An 18,604-nucleotide genomic window follows, 5' to 3' on the forward strand; every position below is an offset into this window, starting at 1 on the left:
CATTGAATGATAGGTTGGGATAGATATTAATATTAAGCGGAGATATTATTCTGCGGTTAAGCAGAGGGAAGTGGTATTCTCGAATGCGCCTATCCATGTCTTGTTGTGTGCTGTTTCTCCCGTTTGAGAGTCCTTCCTGCTATACTTTGTGTCCGACTTAATATCTGAAACACCATAATCAAATCTATATCCTGTCCCATCTCATTACTTCCAGCGCAATCTCCATCCCCTCAGACCAGTCTAACACCCCAAATCTCAATTACATTCATCTCTGTCTGGAAACCCTCCTTCACTCATTTGGTAACCCATCTCCTGGAATCTATCGTCTAATCATTCTTCGTTCCCACTCTATCGTCTGACTCTCGGTTCTGGTAGGCGGAGAGAAAAAATCCGCGGGGCCGTTGCCGGTTCTGGCGCTTTCGGGGTAGCTGAGCTCGAAGTGGAGGGCGGAGAAGGGCTTTTTGAGGGAGCGCCAGATGGAATTGAGGGTGAAGGACATGGTTTGTTTTTTGGGTTTGGATTTGGATTTGGATTTGGATTTGGATTTGCTGTAGGAGGATGACTCTGAGGAATTAAGAGAAAGTGGATGAGATGGCTCAGCGTTTTTAAAGGTTTGAGTTTGAGGTACGGTGATGTCGTGTAACGTGAGCTAACGAGGTGATTGGCAACAACTGTCCTCACAATTCTCGGAGTTGAGGAGATTGAATTGGGAAGTATATCTCTCGACTCAAAAAAGGGACAACGCAGCTAGTATATATACCCATCTATATCTATATATCCAGCCCTACATAAGTACTCATACATGTATGTACCGAGCCATACCCGAAATCCCCCTGTCTTCTCTCTCCAACCCGAGAAGAAAGAAAAAAATACCAAGCCCCGAAAATCGCTATTTTCATTTCCGAAATGTTCGAGATTCATTACACAGCTAGCTAGCATGCAAAAAAATCTATAAAAAAAATCTCATGATTTTTCGAATCACTTATCGAGTCATGATCTGAATGGTCAGTTGTATCGCCACATACCGAGAATTCCCCATTTTTTTACCGACGTGTTGCATCTTTTGGGGGTGAAAATTGCGATGGTTTCTCGATGGTTTGGGGTTGGAAAGGGATTTTTCGGAGGTTTGATTACGTAGTTGATTTGGATTGCTGGTAGGGGTTGCACTGTGTTCTATTTTGGTAGGATGGAATGGGATGGGATGGAAGTTGTAGGTGTTTCGGACGAAAGGAAGAGAGATTGAGGTAGGATAAGATGGAAAGAGCGGGTCGGAATGTAGGGTGTCATGTGATTATTGGAGTGAGATGTGGTGGCTTTGTGGCATCAATAGATTACTTGCTACTGTATTGATTGATTGGTATCGAGGAAAATATTGATTTTTACGGGATGGAATTATCTGTTCGCATATCCATTCTAGTGTGCTTGTCGCTTGTACCATTTGAATGTATGTAGCATTAGATGATGTTCGTCAAAAGACTCTTGTTTCAATATTTGGGATGGTTATTTGCCGATGGACGATCATATTCATATTTCAAGGGTATTTTCTACTGAGCTTTGAAATTTGTTATTTCTGGACTTTCACTATCAATGCCACTTTTGATGTTCCGTGTTGCTAGCTCTTGTTTGGTGTTGAACTCTGAATATGTCACGCTATAGATAATGCACTTAGTAAATTGTCTTAAGCACAGCTATCCATATGCTTGGTATCATATTCTCCGTGGAACCCAACCTAAGATAGTGAATCTTGTGTAACAATGTACACGGCCCCATAAGTTCAAAATCATTTACGAAAAGCAGAGAAGACAAACTGGTAGATAGATGTGGAAGTATAAATTGGTGTTTTGCTGCTTCAAAAAGGACTATGAAAAACGGCGCATACAACTCGAATCTGTCTCTGTGTACGAAATCTCTAAACACTATACTAAGAGAACCCTTCCACTATATCCACCATTCCTCTTCCACCGAACATGAGCAGTGATATCTCCATGTAAAGACATCATTTTACCGTTCGACCCTGCTGCTCATCTGTATCATCGGTGGCTTGTCTCTGTGTACTCTGAGAATAGATATATTAGAATGTTTCTACAGATGTAAAAATTCATGAGCTGGGCAGTATGTTACTAACCGTATGGACAGCCTTCCGCTCTGCCACGTAGATTCTGCAATCTTCTCTTCCCTTTTCAACGTCTACGAACCAGATAATGATACTCGCAAAAGCACATAAAGCGAACAAGAATGGAAATCCCATCCAGTTATTGTTCGTATGATTAACAATGGCTTGGATGACGTTTGGGCCGAGGATTGAAGACTGGTCGATTAGTTGAAAGTTATGAAGCATCGTTAGGGATTAGAAAGGATATGAACCACATACAGCTTTATTCGTAATACCAAATAACCCAAAGAACATTCCCTCATATCCTCTAGGAGTGACCTCACTCATCATTGTTTGAGAGTATGAAAAATATGGCGCTTGAAATAATCCAAAAACAATGTTATAGACATAAAAGTCATAAACATGGTGATAGCCTATCTTGTCAGTCCATAATCCAATCATACCATATAGCGGAATTAAAACACTAAAGATGTTGGTGACGATAAACATGGATTTAGTTCGAATGCCAAAATACTGTTGAATGTACCAAAATGAGAAAGTGGATATCGTGGAGGCGATCGCTTGTGCAAGTCCAAGATACGTTAATTGAAGAAAGGAGAAAGAGATAACTTCGTTTTGAATAATAGAGACGAGAGTAGTGGTCGTATTCAGACCGTCAGCAAGCATAAAGAATGCGAGTAGATAAGTAAATGTCTGAGGAAGATGACGAATTTCGACAAGGGCGAGATAGACTTGTTTCCAGCCGATAGTCCATATTGAACTGCCTTTTGGGATAGGTGGCCCAGGACGTGCTGATTGGAAAATAAACCAAGGAAGACCAAGAACAACCCAATCTAGCTACGTCAGATAAGATCGTCTTTCGATATGAAGTCAAGGGAAACTCACATGAGTTTGTGAGACACAATGCAAGATTGTTAGCAAAAGAATTTCCTTGCATCGGAATCAGGATAGAGAGGCTGAGTACCAGCACAAGAACGTATCCGATACTAGCATGGGCGGTAGATATATTACTAATATGGTTTCGTTCCATACTTTCTATCCTATCATACTCATCTTGATTTATCTTTTCTTCTTTAAGTTCTTCGTCTCGAGCCTTTTGAACATGAGGCATGTAACGGGCTAATCTGGGAAACAATGCATAATAGAACACCAATGATGCCTGTTATCATGTAACGTTAACACAAACACTTGAGCTAGATTAATGAGAATACTAACGCCGTATGAAATGTATGATACAATATACAAAGCCATGGCTGTGGGCCACTGTTCTGGCTTCGTAATAGCCATCATCCCGTATTGGAAAACCCAGCACTTAATCTGTTAGTGTAACCTTCATGGGAGTAATTTGCCACTTACGACAACGGTAAGACATAGAAGTATCCATCTCCCAAAATGCCCATAGTCTGCAACAGATCCAAAAGCCACAAATATGACAGACATAATGGTGAAGCAAATCCCATTGGCGAGCAAAACCACACTAGATACAGATCTTGTAGTAGTACCCCACGGTATTACACAACCTCCCGTGGTACAATTACCTATTTGAGCAGGTGTAATGGCGGGATCCCATCCAGCTTTACTCAGAGCATTTTGAAAAAGGGCTTGAGAATAGCTTTGTGGCCCTACTCCGTTGTTTCCCTAAGAACTGACGGTTAAAATACAATCAAGCAAGACAGTGGATCGGCGCTCACATTGTAATAAAGATAATATGACCATAACTCCTTTCTCGAGGTCGTAGGTTGACTAGATGATTCTTCGTCGATACCAAACAGTTGTTCGTATTTATTGAGGTTCTTCTTGATGCGATCAGACTTTGTTCCATCGATATGCATTCCATTGTCGTTCATTTCGATGGCATTATCTTCGATTTCATCGACCTCGGGAGAGCCCATACTTGCTCTTCTTCTCAGCAGTGGCTGTCTCGAAAGACTCCGTTCTCCAGAGGAGGAAGCCATATTGTTTATAAGTATTTCTCATTTCTCGAAGAAGCCTTAGCTAGTCTCTCGTCGTACAAAACGCAATGCCGCGTTGCATTTCGTAAGATAATGTTATCATGTCGCACCCGGCCTCGCTCTTTTACAGATATTAGAGTTAGCCTATTGAATAGCAAAGGCTGGCTAAGGAGATAGCTATGCTGCAGGCGTGATTGTATTCAGACGACACACTTCGGTCGTCGGGCTTCAGCCAAGTTGTCTCGGCCGATCTCCGGTCACATCACGTGACCATTCTCCTCAACCTCCCTATTAATATAATCTTTTTGTCAAGTCAAAACTTCCTCTGTGCGTGATCTTTCACCATTTAGCATGCAAAGAAGCATTGGGCATCTTTTTAAGTGCGAAGTTACACTGGGAGCTTTGGGCCTCGTGATTAAATAACACGGAAGGTCACCGACAGTCTTCTCTTTGCAAGCTTCACTAGACACACTTAAAAACAATGGAGCCAAGCTATAAGGGATTAACAACTAGCTGATTTTCAGATCAAGAGCTGAAGGAAAAGATTGGAAAGGTATGGTTTATCCTTGTAAACTCTTTCAAATTCATGCCAATACCTGCCAAATTCATTGCTCTCAATCTTTCGAATGTCATGGGATCGATGGACGGGCGGATCGACCACGTATCCCACAGGTGAATGTGCAATCGAGTTGCTCACTTATTTCAATGGCAACCTAGCAAAGTTGCCGTTAATAGTCATTTTGTCATTGAAGGTGTCGAAAACCTTAGAAAAATTGGAAACGTCATAATATTCCATAGAAATATCTCTACCGCGGTGAGATTTATTCGACCAACAGCTCCATTGCGAGATCTGGTTGAGAGTTATGAAGATTATTAGAAACTCTTTATTCGCAATCGATCGGCGGGATTGGCGAGTGGCTCGCATCGATCCGTCTTTTACAATACAACTTTTTGATTCGATGGCTTTTGGTGCGACCGGTGATCAGTCATCTAAAGTTGCTGAATTTATGGTAAAAGATACTGATGGAACATGGCATCAGCATGGACTAGGCGCCCGTTGCGAATAAATATCTGGAATCAAAGACTTCAATCACTGAAGTGAGGTCATTCAAGGGTGACCTAGAGATAATTAGAAGGTTTGTAAAGGCGTAAGTGAGGATTTTGTAGCCAAACTGCATTTTATCTTACGCTAAGCATCTCCCTGGTCATGGAAATACAGCAGATGACTCTCAACATAGGCTATCAGTTGTCGTTATGATTAAGAATGAATTAGAAGCTTACAAGCTGGTACCGTTCCGGCAAGCCATGTAAGCTGCGCAGATGCTATTGTGGTGGCTCAATCAACTCTAGCCCGGTCAGATAACACCTTTGATGTAGTCGAAGACTTACCTGACAATGTCAATCCGGGTCTAATAGGGAATCTACGCGGAAAGATTGAGTATGGGATTAACAGTTAGCGATTGTTTAGAGATGGGTGGAATAAGAGCAGCTTACGAGACAGTGAAATTAGCAGTCAGTACCACAAATTTGATTACGAATACCAATACTCAAAGCTCGTACATCTAGGCAAGACCTAATTACGTCATTTTGTGCCATACTTTGACAGCTTGAGTAGGTGCTATTGAAGCTATTATTGCTCCAATAAAATCTGGTGGAATCTTGATTAGCTATTGAGTCTTTGGTAGATTAAGTACTTTGGATCAATTCTAAGAATTCATCCCCGGGTATATCGAATGCGGCTAGTCGCTACATAAGTCTTCAAATATTCAAGAAAGCATGATCAATAGTTGCGTCCTAAAGTTATGCCAGAAGTACAATTCTTGTCCGCGAATGATCAGGATGTCTTCTAGTTTTATCATTAGCTATAAATGTGTTCTTTCTATCCCTAACAGAGGCACACTCTAGAAGATGACGCTGATGAAGGCGGCGGAGATAAAGCAGTTCGATCGCCGCTACTTACCGTTTATAAAGCAAGAAATCTCAAGCACAGTTTTAAGTATATCATTAACCAATAGATTCATAAGAAATATTCATTAAAACCCAGTGATGAATGCACGTGTAAGCTTGCGGAAGCTGATGTAATTACGTTTGTGACCAGAAATGCAATCTTCTATTCACATCAAACATGTGCGGCACGTCTTTCAAGCACATTTCTTGCTGGGATCAAAAAGCTCATCTCGACTGCAACATGTGATTCTTCCGATGTTCTTGGAGCTAGAGATTTCACCAAGATTAAATCGCGATACATGAGTCGAAGTTGTCGGCTCTGAAGGCGAGGCTAGAGGTAATATTGGCTTACGAGTGAATCGAGGTCTTCTCCCTGTCTCTTCAATGAAGCATTCTGTTCACGTAGTAGGTGGAGAATTTTTCAAAGCAAAATACGAGGGGAAAGATGGGCTCACCTAAAGAATTGTCAAGTTTGTTGGTGGACATACGGAAGCATTGAATCAAGTGCAGGAAGGCCAAGTCCTAGGCTATCATTGAGAAACCATGGTTATTTGATTATGCCCCGAAGAACGTTCGGGCTAGGTCTTAGAGCTAGTTTGGATGTATAAATCCGCACTGAATCCACTAGATATTTCATATTTTTTGAAAACGGATTTTGAATTCATATTTAAATATCAAATCACAAATTCTGTCGAATGATTCGCATTTCAATAAATTTATATATTTTGAGATAAAAAGGAAATGAACTATTTTAAAATAATATTAAAAAATTTATAGTTTTTAATAAATTTGTATATTAAAATAAAAATGTAGATTGAGAACGAAAATTAAAAAAAAGTAGATTTTATCGAATTTATTAAAATAATCTGTTCTTTTTATAAATTTCTATAGGCTTTAAAATCTAAAGCTTTAATATATAAAATCTAAAGTTATAATAAATAAAATCTAAAGCTATAAATTTATTTTGAATTAGAATTTATAATTATATATAAATTTAAATAAAGTTATTTTTATATTTGTTTATATCACGGAGGGATAGCTATGTCGATTGGTCACTCTGATTATATAATAGGTATGTATAGTGATAATAAACTAGATTGATTTGAGGTATGATTATAAGGATTATATCTATTTTATATATTCTGATCGAGTGATGAAGTTGTTTAATTAGATATTAGGGTTTATATATGAAATGAATAGAAGATTATATGGTGATTATAGGAATAAGCATTTCGGAGGAGTGTTATGTTTAATTATGTGTTGTTGTATAAAACAGTGAATTCCGTAATAGTTTATTTAGTTATTCAAATAGCAATAGTATATTGAAAATTCAAATTATTTTATTTAATTTATATATATACTATATATATACTATATATAGACTCTACTTTCTTTCATTTTAATAGATTTTATAGTGGATTTGATATACAAATTATAAAACTATAGATTAATAATCCACTCTTTTTGAAACGGATTGTTGTTATTACGAAATCCGTGGTGATATAAAGAGTGGATTATTTCAGCAAATTCAGTGCGGATTTTACATCCAAACTAGCCCTTAATGTGTTCACTCTCCTCGATTATGCGCAAAAATTCTGCGTTTTTGTCGCTCATGTCATGAGGAAATAAGACGGGGACAATTTATGCGAAGAGGTCGATCGAGGATACAGTGGTTAAGTGGTACCTAGGTACTATTCTGTTGATGCAGAAATGGTAGGACATAAAAGAATGGGGTGCCTATTGGCATCCGTTGATTGGGTCAGTTTCTAGGGTTTGTATGAGACGCTAGACTCCAAATTATCAAGTGGCTATGAATTATTTGAATAGTCCTGAGATTTGGCAGCCTCAGAAATTCAAATCGGAAGGTCATTGTCCGAGCCTAATCAGGGATTTCACAAGATAGTAGCTGGCGCAGAAGCAAATGTGGAATGCAGTGTTGATCTAAAGAGTTCCCCGCACTTGAGCAAAATGGATACGGAGTTTGAAGTATAAATCAGACATTGATAGTTTCTACCTGAGCCTAAGTGGTGTAAAATAGAGAAGTAGGGACGGGGTCTCCATGGCGAGGTATGCGGTATAGCAGAGGCTTATGCTACTTCAAGGTCCTGTGATGTGATGTTATGTTTTGTACTCCTCGTCACAATGAAATTCTGACATGGAGAGAGATCCTATACTGCCTCAAGATGGCTGTGGTAACGAACTCACTGCAGGATTAGTATCTATCCTTGTTGGATCCACTTCGCCGATTTTTCCCACTCTCGCTATTTCTGATTCCTTTAGACTTTTCATGTTGTCAACGTTTCAGTTAATTTTGCTCCTGTGACCGAATTATTTAGGGGGGAGTTAGGTCTTCTTCGATTATCACGGATAATTTATCCTTTGCCAATCAAAAAAGCTTTACTTGGCAATCTGATGACCATGCACTGTTGCGTTGGAAAACTGGGGATACCCCGCTACTCGGCAGACATCTTAACGAGATAAATTAACACAAGAGCTTTAAGTACCTTCGGGTCAATAAAAGAGTCCTCCGGATCTACACATCCGAGCCCTAATTCTTAATCGAAAATCACAGGTAATATGCCGACCGATCAGATTTGTGATGCCTCAATATCATAACTCACATTGTCAACAATTGTTTGTGTTGTTATAGTTAAGCTTTCAAGAGATATAAGATGATTTAGTGTGGGGAACAGCTAGAGCGCTTCTTTTTGTGGCTTGAATTCACGCCAATTGTCGTAGCGCGACAAGATATAGCTCGAATGCCGAAACAAAAGTTAAGTTTCTCGGCTAAAATATTTTCTCCAACGACGATTCGTGCATGTATATGAAAAGGGGGGGTAGCGGAGAAATTTATACAAAACACCCAACGAACTCCCTGCACGACGTTCCTGACTTGAAATTCCGGATATATCCTGCTAACTGACATGTCGTTGTTTGCTCTGAGATGTTTGTGGGCCCCCAGTGTGAAAATAAAGCTTTTTTAGCAAGACTCTATATCAGCTGAACCTAAGCTTCCATGTATTCCATCGTTAATTTTTCAAGTAATCATCTTTTACGGACCGCTTGTCCGATTTTTGTTGCGGATCTTAGGCTCTTGGTACCGTCAGTCCAGCGGCCTCTCGAGCCGGTCGTCGACGAGGTCAGAGTTTGATAGATACGTCAAGAACTTTGGCCATGTGAAAAAGCTATTGACCGCAATCCATGGGACGCGAAACAAAGTATAAAGTGAAGGGTTATTCCTGCTTCAAATTCCCCTTCATCTCAACTACAATTTGCATTACCACAAGAATCTGACAACAAATCACCATGTCGTCAAGAATTGCTTTAGTCTCCCTTTTCGCGGCCGTTTATGGTCAGCAAGTTGGTACATATCAAACAGAAACTCATCCCTCCCTCACTTGGCAATCTTGCACAGCTAAAGGATCTTGCACCACAAACACTGGAAGTATTGTTCTCGATGGAAACTGGCGATGGACTCATGGAGTAGGCACTTCGACAAATTGTTACACAGGAAATACTTGGGACGCAACATTGTGCCCAGATGATGCCACTTGTGCAAAGAACTGTGCTCTTGAAGGTGCAGACTACTCTGGAACCTATGGTATCACAACCAGCGGAAATTCTTTGAGATTGAACTTCGTTACTCAATCATCATCAAAGAACATTGGATCTCGAGTTTATCTCTTAGCCGACAATACCCACTATAAGACGTTCAATCTCTTGAATCAGGAGTTCACATTCGATGTTGATGTCTCTAATCTACCTTGTGGATTGAACGGTGCTGTTTACTTCGCCAACCTACCCGCTGATGGAGGCATTTCCTCAACCAACACGGCTGGTGCCAAGTATGGCACCGGGTACTGCGACTCACAATGTCCACGTGACATGAAGTTCATTAATGGCCAGGTAAGCTAAGATACATATTGCAAGAGGATAAAGCTAACTAAATACTAGGCCAATGTTGATGGCTGGGTGCCTTCAAGCAACAACGCAAACACTGGTGTTGGTAATCACGGTTCATGCTGTGCTGAAATGGATATCTGGGAAGCAAACTCGATTTCCACTGCTGTCACTCCCCACTCTTGTGATACTGTGACACCAACTGTCTGTACCGGTGATGCATGCGGCGGTACCTACTCATCATCAAGATATGCTGGTACTTGCGATCCGGATGGATGTGATTTCAACTCTTACCGCATGGGTAACAAGACCTTTTATGGTCCAGGTATGACTGTCGACACCAAGTCTGTCTTTACTGTCGTCACCCAGGTAAGCAAGCATCTTTTAGCGACATATAATTAGAGAATGAACTAACATGCCAACCAGTTCCTTACCACCGACGGCACAGCATCTGGTACTCTCAATGAAATCAAACGTTTCTACGTCCAAAACGGCAAAGTTATTCCCAACTCCTACTCCACCATCTCAGGCGTAACCGGTAATTCCATCACAACTCCTTTCTGTGATGCTCAAAAGACTGCTTTTGGTGATCCAACATCTTTTGCCGACCATGGTGGTCTTGCTTCCATGTCTGCTGCTTTCAAAGCCGGCATGGTTCTCGTATTGTCTCTTTGGGATGATTATTATGCTAATATGCTTTGGCTCGACTCTACATACCCTACTACGCAAACATCAGCAGGTGGTCCAAGAGGTACTTGCTCTACTTCATCGGGAGTCCCAGCTTCGGTAGAAGCAAGTTCTCCCAATGCTTATGTAGTCTATAGTAACATCAAGGTCGGAGCTATTAACTCCACTTACGGTTAAGAGTATGTGGATTAGGCTCTAGAAGCCAAATCTTAGGAGTCAGGTGATGGATGATGATGATGAAGGAGAAAACTGGAAGCGCTCGTTTATCAAAATCAGGTGGTGGAGGAAATTGGAAGCGATCTTTTACTGATATTTTGTGGTAGGGGATGAAAGTTAACGTTGGAAAGACTCGCTCGTTTGAAGAATCGTGTATATGGAAGTCTACTTTGTACATATGATTTCAATGATCACGCATCGTATATCGACATCATGCTTGCTTCGTGCTTTGGTAGTGAATTTGGTTCCAGGAAACAAGTACAGTATCAGATGATGAATTTTCAGTACACGATAAAATAAGCATAGATTAAACTTCTCTAGAAGCTCAAAGTTAGAATGACGAAAGTCAGGCTAAAGTGCCCATAGAACAAGACTAACCATCCAAAAAAACATTCATGTTCAGATATGCAATACAATCATTAAAAGCTCAAACTTCGCGGGAGCTAATACGAATCAGTAAAAAGCGGGGAAACAAGCTTACTTGAACACACAAGCTTCATGCTAATATATCATGCTAGTTGAGCCTCTCATTCCCGTTTTCTGGACCTGATTAGATTTAGTGGAATCCTATCCCATCCCTACAAACATATATCAAGATCATAATATGCGGGTGCGCTACGAAGAGGATGTGAAATGGAATTCTAATATGTAACTGACAAATTCGATTAGAAATATCAAAATCAAATACGATACTGTCATCTGAATTGAGATATTCCTAGTGAGAATGGGAAGATGTGACTCAGTATTAGAGAGTCTACGAAGCCTCAGCATCTGCTACTCATTAATCCCCTTGCATGTGAACCATGATTTGTGAACAAGAAATTGATGTTTGCTCTTTTACTGGCAATAGTAAAGAAACCAAACCCCAGGAATATTGATTAACCCTTAAATATTCTTGACTTGGCCAAGCCCCTTGTATTCCCGAATCTATAAGGCTATTAATACATGCTAGTCTCTAACAGGATACAAAGAGTACGTAGAGCTCAGATGAAGTGAGCGATAAGAAGTTTTTCTGGCGTATAATACAGGTGAGGAAAAAAGACAAATCGAGTCTGATGGGCTTGGATAATGCTGAAAGGTTGAATCCAGAAAAATGAAGATACGAGCGCTACGAAATGAGTCAATCATGGGGTTCGCAGATTAAATGACTAGTCGCAGAGGTAGAAGCATTTGTGTTGCTTAGAAGATACGATTGAGCGATCAACGCAGGAATTGAGCTGATAATCACCCTGAATCTAGTTTTTTGGGCATGATAGACTATGGATGAACAATCCATTTTGTTAATCAACATCCAACTTTGAAAATACTCTCTAGTAGTCGATATCATCCTCAGCAGCTATTGTAAAGAAAGCTCATGTCATCTACCAACGACCTAAGCGAGTACCCGTTTAATCATGTGAAATGTTCTATGAGTCTTGGAAACAGTATGGCACATCGTAAACAGATGCAATCAGTCACACTTTATTAATTTATTTATCGATAGTTTTCATTATTATCTGCAAAACTAAAGGATTTTATTTAAAAAAAAAAGACGAGTAGCTCTTTGGTTTTAACGAAGTGCCCGCTCGAATTCACTGGAAAGAATTATCTCGCCCTGTCGAATAACGGAATGCCTAGTTATCGTTGGCCGACTAATATCGTGTCCTATAGACATTTAAAGAAGCCATGTGAAACACCCTCTGAGTCTCCCTCTCAAAAGTGAACTCGACACTATTGCTCATGACAGAACGCAACTGGTGCATAACAGACTCTAGAACTTCAGGTGCTTCTGGTGTAAAAGTCACATCTCTAAGCAAGTGTCTCGTCTCATACCTAACATTTCCACAAACACCTTGGATAGAAAATTTCTCAAGTTCGGACCAAGTTCCTTCTAACAATGCTGGAAGTATAAACTCAAAAAAGTAATCATCTATTGGCCTTCGGGATTGGCTCAATATGGATGTATTATTATGCGACTCCACTTGCCATATTTCAAGTAATTCAAGTCCCACTCCTTGTTCAAAAGTAAAAGTGACCAGTTTGGGTGCTACCGATCTTATGAAATTTGCCATTTCGGAATACCGCTTTTGTTCTCTTGTCCCTGACCATCTAACATCTCGACTGACTTCACGACCTGCTATAGAGATTTTAAGATGTTCCAATTGCACAAATTTTCCAACAAGAGGCTGTAGATGCCCTATCATTGGGCCGCCGTGTCTCAATACAGGAATTCCGTGCCTATCCTCAGTCTCCTTGTATTTTGTGTGATTTGTCCAGAAATCATCGTCAATACCCGAACGAAGTACATAATGAAAATTAAGAAGACAGCTATCTTTCGGTTGTAAAAGGCCTTGAAGATTTTCCATCTCCAAAGAAGTTACAATAGAAGGTGTTGAAACAAAAGCGCGGAAATAGGGATACGGCATAAGACCACCTATTCGAATAGAAGTAGCTCCGAGGAATACAGCTGGCGGTATAATTGCCGAAGGTCCAAAATACTCTTCGTCGAATCCTGGTGCGGGAAAATCAACAAAGTCTCTCCAGTCACCAGCAAGTGAATAAATGTCTAAACGTTCTACTCGAATTAGAAGCTTCCACGCCTCCCACATTTTTGTATGATTCACGCATTTCTGTCTATATGAACACTGCCTCGGATAGATGGTCCACGTTAAACTAGAAACGAAATATCCTAGCGCGGGGAATCTGAGAATTGTATCGATGAATGCATTTTGTCGCCTGACACTGTCTTCGTGTTGCGGAGACATGTACAAAAAACCTCTCAAGTCGATCAAATCATCAGAGGCAGTCCGATGAGAGCTAAGATGGACATGACAATACATTATCGGCACAGTAAATTCATACATAGCACGCGATGTCTGTGCTATTTGTAACAAAGTCAGTCATGGATTTTTTGCGACTGTCTGAAGAATGAGTACCTACATAATCTTGACAATGCTCTTGACCCACAACACTCTAAGACCATAGATTTTAGCTCTGGGGTAAGGTTTTGGAATTTCGTAAAAATCAACATGGTATTAATACTATTTGAATGTATTCAAAATGTGAGATAATGAAGTTGCGTGGTTTGAGGTATAAGATGTATACAACTTGAGTGGAAATAAATGAGGTTGTATGAAAGAGAAGATTGTTTACAACACTTTGATTGTGTGCATGAGAGGGAAAGACCGAGAAGTCATATAGTTTATGGATGTTTCGTTGTGTCGTGGCAGGTACAATCAACAGCAATGCATGCACAGCCACAATCTTTGATATACAAAAAATAATCACATCTTTCATCTATTCGACCCGATTAATCATAAGATGGTCTGAAATCTTATGGTTTCTTGAATATATTGCCGGTTTTTGATACCACGGTATGAAGCTTTGCAATTCTGAATTCTATGTTGAATCGGAGCTAGTCCACGCCTCATACATCGAGCTAGTCTTCCTAGAACTAATGATTCATTCAACTAATGATATCACCTCGGTGGTGAATTTGAAATTTTTGTAGTAGTTCTAGTTCATTGATTCATATGGTGTGTTCTAATAATCTAGGTTAAGAGTTTCCAGAGCTACATGTAATATACCCGTGTGCTAGCGCACGCTCACTTGCATATTCACTCGTATCACAATGGACGTACTATTGAATTTAATTTTATAATCCGGAACTACCTTGTCACTCCTTAAATATGCCATTTTTCAACAACCGATCTTCTGCTAACAAACCTATTTGATTCGCATCACGTAGATTCTACAGTTTGAAACGAGCTGAGTACGTTGAAGCATGCTTGAAACCTCAGGTTGAGCCTCGATGATATAAATGAGACCAAGGTCGATAATCCCGAAAGAAAAAAAAGGGATGAGATGTCGAAGTTGAGCAAAGGGTGGGAGGGAAATGTTGTTTGTACCATTCAAGTCTGAACACTTAAGACGGTCTAACTCACTACTTATCATTTTTACAAAAGCAGAAAATAAGTTACTACCTGATCCTATTTAAGACTGAAACAGTGTTGTAATTAGTATTTTCCGTATTTCTATTACGCCCCACTTTAGTGATATGTATTGATAATTATGAAGATATTTCAGTAATTGTTATTGAATTGCATATCACTGAAAGTATTCCATATTTCAATAATATCGAATATCACTAGCAATATACTGAAATGCGGGAATTCACATATTTTTATTCGAATATTGCATATTTCGATTGACTTTACGCCTAATAAGGAAAGAGATTATTCAAAATATGTAATATTCGAATAAAAATATGTGAGTTCCCGTATTTCAGTATATCTTCAGTATAGCTCCTTTTGTATGATACGTACGGACGTGAATATCATTGGCTATTATACGTACTAGCGTGCGTATTGTACTCTCTATATCAGCCACAGTAATACTACCGTATACTAATTACAACACTGGACTGAAAGTGGAACGTAAAATGTTCAAATTAAGATTAAAAATAGGGATAAATAGTTAGTTAAATATTATTGGGAAGCAATAAGAGCTCCCAGAGTCTTGCGAAATGTCATCAAACACCTCTCATCAAAATATTGGAAATGAATCTACCGAATTTTTGAAAATCAAGCCACACTTCCTCTCCATTCTCTCTGTATTTCGGTTGGTTTGACCCTCAAAACTTTCCACGTCTCATTAGCATTATCTTTCAGCCGTTGACTGATAACTACAGCGATTAGCAGAATTGAATTCTGAGACGTAGAAATTTTGAGTATAGCAATAGCATTCAACAACCTCTTCTTCTCCCCTTCAGGACATAGTATCTGAAGTTCCTTTGTGACAATATAGCTCCCAAACTTCAATCCTTTCGTCTAATACTCTCCTGATTCCACCCTATATATGTATCATCTCAAACCCGTTATTGAGTGCGAGACTTTCGCAATTATATACAAAATGACACCTCTAAATCTAATGAATTACAATATTGACAAGGAAAAACATATTCAAAAAACTTACCAGAAAATTTTTTGTTTCCCTATTTCTTCTTTCCTTTTTCTAAACATGAACTTAAATCATATTATAATTTGATACTCATGGCTTAAATTCCTATATATTAATATTTCAACTCAATAACCCTTCATCATTACCTGAAATCTTTCAACAATATTCACCAAAATTTACCTCCGAGATTCCCCCCGACTACTTTTACATGTAACATTTGACAATAATTCAGAAGTTACTATCTTGCTAGATCAATCTATAGATCTTATGTGGACATGTCCGCTCAGTAATTCCAATTCCGAAGAAGGCAATGAGATTTTTGAAAACATTAATCAATCCATCATGAATCATAAAGTACCAAAAGAAAGCAGTAGCCACAAATCACTCAAAATCCGTCAAGAAAAGAACTTCGGTAGAGTGCTATGTCAATTTGATTGATTTTCTTATTTAGACAAATTCCCACTCGATCGTTTTGGCATCACCCACCCCCCTCATACCACGCTCCTGGCTCGAATCCGCTATCAGAATTCATATTCAAATCCGGAAACGAGTAGTTTGGATTCCATAAGTCCTCTTCCATACTTACGCCAACGTCAAAGTTAATCATCTGAGTCATCTCCTCCCAAAACGACGTACCCATTTCAAAATTGTTGAAGCCCACAATGGGGTCAGCAGAAGCGCTATTTGGAACCAGTGGTTGTGGTTTAGCAAGTTCAAAGCCATTTATGTCCTGTGGGGGAGCCGTAACTTCCTGAGTAGCCGCGTTGTCCCCCTCCTCGGTGACATTTTGACTTTCTTCTTTCCTACCCAATGACTGTGAATTGTTGGCTATTTCATCAACGTTCTTATTACGGTCTAAGATCCTCTCCTGACAAATGGTGAGAATTTGTAGACCTGATTTTGCCATGGGGCTCCTGTCCTCAATCATCTTCAACCTGCCTATCGATTTTTCGATTGCAATTTTCATTCTTTCCTTTAGACCACTTTCCAAATTCGGTGATTCTAATACTATTCCTGATAAGACAATTCCACAATCAATAGTGTTAAATGCTAGGGGATAAATCCGGTATTGATGTGGTCTCACTGCTTTGAAAAGTTGATCCTGAGCGTCAAGACAATCTAATGCAGCTTTTATGCATGCAATCCGACTTGTAGAATGGATTGGTGCATGAGGTCTATGGAGTGCCATGAGAAATGAATGCGCGGAATTCGCCATTGATAGTCTTTGAAGAGGAAGTCTCGGTTCTTTCACGTCCCATGATTTATCTGGGTTTTCTGGTCGTAGGGTAGGTGGTAAAGCGCCAACCATGGAAACGACTTTGTTGTGAAGATCCGTGATGAGTGAGTAGTCTTTTATATGAGGTCTATGAGCGCCAGCTGCTAACAGTTCATGAATCATTTGAGCTAAAGAGTAGTGAAACAGTTGAGCCGAATAAGTGGATGGTGGGGAGTGAGGATCCTGCGAGTCTGCTGGTGTAGGTATGGTTTTTGACGGATCAATAGGAAATGAACAATCAAGTGGTGTGTTGATTGTACAATCACTTGCGTTGATTGAGCGAGGTCTTCCAAGCATCACAGACATATGACTGACAAAAATTAGCAATGTATCAAGTAAGGATGGAAGCTGCTGACCTATCCCAAGTGAAGAGCGTTACCCAAAGCCTCCTTTTGTATTCGTCATACCAAAGTTTCTCCAGTCCAATCCCAACATCCTCTCCCGGAACTTTTGGAATTGACGCTTGTAGATGAAGTCCTAAATCTTGGGCCTGTCTGAGATTCGGTCAGCATGATGAATAAATGAGATAGAAAGACTACAAACCTAGTTGCACTACCCAATAGATGCCACGCTTCTGTGCCTCGACTGTAATTCTTCAGCCAACTAGATTTTAATAAATCATGTTCGACGCCCGTTATGGTGGAAGAGTGTCTTCCCAAAAGAGACATTATTTCCATACCAGCTTTACTATATTCATGAGAAAGTCTATCACAATCCAATAATGTATCTAAATGAAGTGTTTTTGATGCTTCTGTGTCTGGAGGTAAGAATTGTAAAGAAACAGCAAGAGTTTGGAATAATAATGCAGGAAAATATAGAAGATCTTTAGAGATACTCCCAAGATCTGATTGCCCACTTAAAGTATTGCGAATATCTTGCCATGACTTGAGAAGATTCCGAAAGTAATGCTCTTCTAGTATTTTGAGATACCAATGTAATTCTGAGAAGAACAAGTCGACAAGCTCAGAGACAATAGACTGAGATGGCAGCTGTATAACTAAACTCAAGAATTTATGTCGTAAGCCAGGATGGGATAACGAATTTGATGTAGGTGTTCCCATGAATGTAGAAAGGTCATCATTAACATGAAATGACTGCTTCTGTCAGGCTGAACCATGGACGAGGGAGAAGAAGAAATACCTTCTGTAACCCACTAAACGAGCTATTATGAGAAGCATATCCTACTTGATCAAAGAGATCGGATGGTGTTGAGCCTGACTTCAATATGATTTCCTCGTCTCTTGTACGTTTGCTTGATTATCCCCCATTATTTGAGATATCTTTCAGATCTTCGAGTCTATCCTTTTCATGAGAACGTCTTCCAGTCACAGTTTAGAATTTATAACATACGATGATGGGTTAGAATAAGAGCACTTATCCGGAACATTTCGAGCAATGCAAACACCACATGGTTGGCCACGATTACACTATTTGACTGATTAGAGGTAATCCTTACCAATGATATATCATATCTTACCTTTTGCTTTCTCCTATAACATTCCCAACATGTCTTTACTATACGTCTTCGTTTCTGTGGCTTCGTTTCCATGATCAGGTATTCAGTCCAGTGTAGCG

General features: G+C 39.7%; 5 protein-coding genes across 5 annotated transcripts; 1 reads left to right on the forward strand and 4 right to left on the reverse strand.

Annotated features, from left to right (window-relative positions):
• Window positions 1-319: 319 nt before the first annotated feature.
• EAE97_008229 (uncharacterized protein) lies at window positions 320-499 on the reverse strand (the record flags this gene model as incomplete). The annotated part of the gene is made up of 1 exon (XM_038878743.1): window positions 320-499. The coding sequence occupies one exon, from the start codon at window positions 497-499 to the stop codon at window positions 320-322; it is 180 nt and encodes a 59-aa protein (XP_038730423.1).
• Window positions 500-1,996: 1,497 nt separating this feature from the next.
• EAE97_008230 (uncharacterized protein) lies at window positions 1,997-4,068 on the reverse strand (the record flags this gene model as incomplete). The annotated part of the gene is made up of 7 exons (XM_038878744.1): window positions 1,997-2,056; window positions 2,126-2,308; window positions 2,372-2,946; window positions 2,999-3,272; window positions 3,329-3,424; window positions 3,470-3,751; window positions 3,805-4,068. The coding sequence occupies 7 exons, from the start codon at window positions 4,066-4,068 to the stop codon at window positions 1,997-1,999; spliced, it is 1,734 nt and encodes a 577-aa protein (XP_038730424.1).
• A 5,250-nt stretch (window positions 4,069-9,318) lies between these two features.
• EAE97_008231 (uncharacterized protein) lies at window positions 9,319-10,776 on the forward strand (the record flags this gene model as incomplete). The annotated part of the gene is made up of 3 exons (XM_038878745.1): window positions 9,319-9,918; window positions 9,967-10,281; window positions 10,339-10,776. 3 exons carry the CDS (start codon window positions 9,319-9,321, stop codon window positions 10,774-10,776), a joined length of 1,353 nt encoding a protein of 450 aa, XP_038730425.1.
• A 1,670-nt stretch (window positions 10,777-12,446) lies between these two features.
• EAE97_008232 (uncharacterized protein) lies at window positions 12,447-13,403 on the reverse strand (the record flags this gene model as incomplete). The annotated part of the gene is made up of 1 exon (XM_038878746.1): window positions 12,447-13,403. One exon carries the CDS (start codon window positions 13,401-13,403, stop codon window positions 12,447-12,449), a length of 957 nt encoding a protein of 318 aa, XP_038730426.1.
• Window positions 13,404-16,231: 2,828 nt separating this feature from the next.
• Window positions 16,232-18,578, reverse strand: EAE97_008233 (uncharacterized protein; the record flags this gene model as incomplete). The annotated part of the gene is made up of 6 exons (XM_038878747.1): window positions 16,232-17,339; window positions 17,386-17,523; window positions 17,573-18,123; window positions 18,170-18,191; window positions 18,380-18,456; window positions 18,507-18,578. 6 exons carry the CDS (start codon window positions 18,576-18,578, stop codon window positions 16,232-16,234), a joined length of 1,968 nt encoding a protein of 655 aa, XP_038730427.1.
• Between the last annotated feature and the right edge of the window lie 26 nt (window positions 18,579-18,604).

This window comes from Botrytis byssoidea, assembly GCF_014898295.1.
Source record: "Botrytis byssoidea strain MUCL 94 chromosome Unknown BBYS_017, whole genome shotgun sequence".
In the NCBI taxonomy this organism is placed as follows: domain Eukaryota; kingdom Fungi; phylum Ascomycota; class Leotiomycetes; order Helotiales; family Sclerotiniaceae; genus Botrytis; species Botrytis byssoidea.